This window comes from Cupressus sempervirens, chromosome 4, assembly GCF_028749045.1.
Source record: "Cupressus sempervirens isolate cs-2001-9-10 chromosome 4, ASM2874904v1, whole genome shotgun sequence".
NCBI lineage: Eukaryota > Viridiplantae > Streptophyta > Pinopsida > Cupressales > Cupressaceae > Cupressus > Cupressus sempervirens.
Window position 1 is genome coordinate 705613598 of NC_143121.1, and position 5170 is coordinate 705618767.

Consider the following 5170-nt stretch of genomic DNA (forward strand, 5'->3'; position numbering starts at 1 on the left):
AGAGTTAATTATATATTATAGTATACATATTACTTTATGTAATGATTGTATAATTGCTTAAAGAGGTGTATGCTTTAACGTGGTCCTACGTAGTTTAATTATGCATTGGGGAAGTCTTAACGAGACAACCTAATTACATATTTGTAATAGGTGTAAAGGAAAGTTATTGCTTCATTTGTAATGTATGAAATGGTGCGGAATGATAAGTGTATATATGAGCCTTGATGCTGGAATATCAGAGCTGAGCTAAAAGATTGTTAGATGTAGATTATTTAGTTCATGTTTATTGGTTTTGTTATCTAGAATATGAGGTGATTTAACCTTATCCTTTGAGTTGTGTGCCTTTTGTTCTCATCACCTCCTAACATGGTTGAAACCTTCTACAAAGGGTTCAAGGTCCCTTAACAGGGATCTGTCCTTTAACATGAACAATTGCACCAAATGCATTATATTTGACTCCTAACAAGGTCACATCCATAATTGATTCACATCCCCTCGCCCTCTTAGTTACGAGGTGTGAACTTTACTTCTTAACACATTCTTTGTGAAGCGATGAGAAACTCTGACAAATTAACACATTTTAACTTACATCAAAACTTTGTTTATGTTTGACCACGTAAAACACACAAAATATTTGAAGTGATGTAGGAGGAGTCTACATATATACAAGACCAATTATAAGTATGTGGAAATTAATTTCAATGATACATGTTCATATCACATCTAATTTTATAAATTTTGAAACACTATCTAATTAGAATGCTAACTTTTTACAAATTTACAAATAAAAATCTAACATTTTTGACCCCCCCCACCTCCCCGCGCCCCCCAGCTCTTTTTTATGAATTCATGACAAGATCAACTATGTCCAGTCACAAATCCCAATATTGCAAAATCACTACCCAGTCGCTACTCGTCACGACACACAAAACAGACAAAGATTACTTTCAATCACTGGTAAAATCAATTGAATACCATATGCGCTCACAACAGTACAGTGTTTGAAATGACCCCATGTAGTTTCTGCAATTATTTTAGATGGACATGGATCTAGTCGGACATACAACTGCAAAAGATACGAATGACTACTGATGACCATTGATACAGGTGTAGGGAATAAATTAATGGATTTAAGGATGGCAATAGCATTTTCTGAAGAGCTCTTGTCTGTATGGTTTGCTTCACAGTATCTACTTGTGTGTCTTTTGATCCTGTAAGAAGGTAAGAGCCATCTTCCTTCAATTATTATGTTGAAAAAACATAAGAAATTATAAAATTCCTGTCACTAATTGGTTACGAAGTTCTGCAAATTTTAGCTCAAAAAATGGACAACGAAGCTGTGTGGCTTCAATTGCCTGAAGAAATTATGATAAGGGTTTTCAGCCTTTTACCCATTTATGCCATAATTCGCCTTCAGTTGGTCTGCAAACAGTGGAAAAATATTATTTCATCTAAGGGTTTTGCTTGCCTTTGGTCCAAAATCTCTCCTCCTCAGCCACCCCTAATCATCATGTATCAATCCAGAGATAAAATTGCTGCCTATGACCCTTTACAGGCAAAGTGGTTAACCATGGGCGTCACTTTTCCAGTTGGTATAACTCACAGACGGATCTTGGCTTCTGATGGTGGCCTCATTTGCTATGGCAGTTTTTGTGAAACTACCCAATTGTTGATTGTCTGTAATCCTATTACTAAGTCATGGAGGATTTTGCCTGACTTGAGGTTCAGTAAGGAGAGATTTTTGATTGGGATGAAGGTAGACACATCCAAAAACTGCTATAGTGTATATGTTGTAGAGAATCTGAATGATCTTTCAAGTTTTGACGTTGAGTCCACTAAGGAAGAAATAAGGGTGATGGTGTATGAATCTCTGGCTGATAGCTGGGAGACCCACTGCTTCAATGAGGTCGAGGTTAAATGTGGATGCAAGAGGGACAGGGCTGTGTGGGTGAATGGTTTTCTGTTTGCTGTGTCATTGACAGGACCCCCACATGGACTAAGTATTTACAATGCGAAGCTTGACAAATGGTCTAGATCACTTCTTCCCTTTGAGAGATCAATTCCTCTTTCACCATCTGTGCTTAATTGTCATGGTAGGTTGATAATTGCGGCTGGAGCCTGGGAATTTTTGCCTTTCAGTAGTTTTGATATATGGGAACTGGATAAGGAATCGGGAAAGTTATTGAAACTGGATTCTGTTCGCTGTGCTGCTTTAGAGCAGATCACTGTAGAGCCTTTGCCAATGGATACAGTCAAAAGAATTGGCGATGGCAAGGTGCTTTTCTTCCACGCAAGAGGTATGCCATGCCCTTTTGTTTGTGACCTTGGCAGCAGTATGTGGAAGACATTGCCCCGGTACCGAGGTCCTTGCCTCTCAAAATTGGATGCTTTGCTTTTTCGCCCTAGCTTATCTGCTGAGGTGTAGTTGAATTTGATTGGTTGCCTTTTGTGCCCAAGGACTGATTTCAACATTCTAAGGAGACAACAGTAGAGATTGGCTCTACGATAATTGATTCGGAACCCATGGACATGTAAAACCTGAATAAAAAGTTTCTTTTAGCCAAGGTTTCTACAAAGTTCAGGGTTGCTTGCATCTGTTGTATGATACTGTGAACTACAATATGTGCAACACATATAGTATAGACTCCCCCTTGAATCTTCAATGATCAGTGCTTAAATGGGAGATAACGGTTCTCAAATATGCAAGTTGGAGGGATTGTGCATGAAATCACCCAATTAAGTGTAAAGAGACCTTAGCTTGTTTTAATACTAACGTAACTTGAGTCAATCAGGAGTTTCATAGCTAACAAGGGTGATAAGTGATAGAAAGCTTTATCAAATAAGTAGAAGTTCTTTTTCTTTTTCTTTTGGGTATGTTTCTGCCGCTGTCATTTTCTCAAATTCATTTCAAATTCCTTTTCTCTTTCAAAATTTCTTGTATTGTTCAAAGTACATTTACCTTACATAGAAGACACCCCCCTGAAATTCTGCTTCTGCACCTTGCATTGTGCTGGATCTACTTGTCCTATATATTGCATTATACGAGGAAAAGCAACTTATGACATTGCTAAGAATTTTTTCACAGTATTTTAAAAGTTGCAGGGGAAGTAGATATCTTTCAATGAATCATGCTAAATCTTTTTAAGTTTCTTGTATTTCATGCAATGTTATATTTGTTCTTTTCCTTGAAGTGATGAGATGTTTAATTTAACTAAATCCTAGCAATCTTAGGGCAGTGTGAGTAGAAAAGAAAGCCTGTAATATGTCTTTTTTATGAGTAAATCGTTGCAAGTTTGTTTTCTATGTTGCAAATCGTTATACAATTATGCGTGGCAATGACTAATGATATCATAATAGACCTAGAAAATTAGCCTTTGGGACCCAGGATACAACATATTCTAGTGCTTTTTATGTTTCTTCTTTTCAACTGTTTATTTAACAGTTTTTGTTTTCCTCCCCAGCACAGGTACATGTGATTAGAACTCTTCTTGATCTGGTTTAATACATGCTTGGAAGAAACTAGAAAGTAATTTGTTGAAGAAACTTAGAAAAGTAATGTGGAACATAAAGTCTTACGATTTGCAGCTTCCTTGATTGAAAATTTCTGCCAAGTCAATCTCAAGATCAAGTAATTTTATTCCTATCCAAAAGAAAAGTAATATCCACAGAGAGTGTTGAGTGAACTTTTTTGTCCAAGAGAAAATAAAATTTAAATGAGTATAGGCTTCAGCACAGAGCAAGATCTGGCCAAATGATAACATGTACTATTTCTCAACAAGGCCCTTTGAAGCTATGTTCCATGGAGTCTCAAGATGGGGAGATGGGTCTCGGGCATAGGTGGATCAAGGGCCTAGATCTGGGGGCGGCGGGCATGGGTTTGGGGATGGAGTCCTTAGCGAGGTTGAGGAGCAATGCCTTTTGTTAGAGTTCAGGGGTGGATCCTTGAGTGGGGTCGATAGTTAGTGTCCTATGTGTGTTCCTTATCATAATATTGGGCAAGGTTGAGTGATGGAGTCCTTGCCACTAAACCCCAACTAAGGCCTTTGAAGGAACACAAACCTTCATGATACACTCCATGTTCACAATTTTATCATGATGTTTTTTGCAACACCAAGTCATTATTTTTGACTTGTATAATTATGCAATTTTTGAGCTGAATTACATTGGGAAGTCTTAGTGTTTCTAGTGTGGTTTTGAGATGTGAGGGAGTGCCTTGAGGGACTTGAGGATGTCCTAGTGTCTTTGTGGGGTCCTTAAAAGAGGGGGACATCTTGGAAACAACCCATCTTTGAGAGCATGTCTTAGAAAGTGGCAGAATGGCGGGAGAGTGTTTCCCCCAAGTACTTGCATTTGGGAGATGTCCCCATCCTCGCCCCAAAAATGGCAGGGGGATGTGGCCATGTGGAACAAGGCTTTGAGATAAGTTTGATCTTGGTAGATTTTAGAGCTAGAGATGAATTGACTACAAGGATGGCTTTTGCAGTGGTGAAGCATGTTAGGGTGAAATAGGTGACCACTGGATTAGTTGTAATTACTATTAGGTCCCTATTCACGCTCGCATGCTTAATCTTACTTAAGTCGTATTCTTTTTTGTCTCGAATCAAGGATTAGGACACATGTCATGAACAAATTTGATTTTTCACGGAAGTTTTCATCCTTATTCTTATATTGAGGATTATTAATTGTAGATTGTAATCATAATCTTTTTACAACCAAGGAAATCTCATGTTTTATAGCAAATTAATTGTTTTTTCTTGTGTGGTAAGATGCAATTGTTGGTAATTTTTGGGGCGCTGTGGGGGTTCAATCATCAAATCCAACCTGGTAAGAACTCCAAAATTGCAATTCCTGCTCCATATTTTGAGATTCGACTTTGAGCATCATACAATGCGTCCGAGAGCAAAAATCGACATCACCATCACCTTCCAAATACTGAAATTGGAGTTTGGAAAAGTTAGAGCAAAAGTTTTTGAAGTCTTGAAAAAAGTGTTGAATATGGATCTGTATAGCTGTATAGAACTTGCATCACCACTATACAATCTGTGTTGAAAATTGGCATGCACAGTAGTTTCTTTGGTGCTCTGTTTTTTCCTACAATGGAAAACATTTTAAACAGCTACTATTTTTTTTGTTGTAGGAAAAGTTAAAAAAATGAGTATACGTTTATTTT

General features: G+C 37.6%; 1 protein-coding gene across 1 annotated transcript; it reads left to right on the forward strand.

The window, feature by feature from the left end:
- The first annotated feature begins 858 nt into the window (after positions 1-858).
- LOC149563213 (F-box/kelch-repeat protein At5g15710-like) lies at positions 859-2788 on the forward strand. Its single transcript, XM_089826582.1, has one exon. The coding sequence runs from the start codon at positions 1325-1327 to the stop codon at positions 2423-2425; it is 1101 nt and encodes a 366-aa protein (XP_089682708.1). The 5' UTR covers positions 859-1324; the 3' UTR covers positions 2426-2788.
- The last annotated feature ends 2382 nt before the right edge of the window (positions 2789-5170 follow it).

Bases quoted from the DNA above. Each gene is read 5' to 3' on its own strand.
- LOC149563213 (XM_089826582.1), top strand. From the start codon at position 1,325: ATGGACAACGAAGCTGTGTGGCTTCAATTGCCTGAAGAAATTATGATA.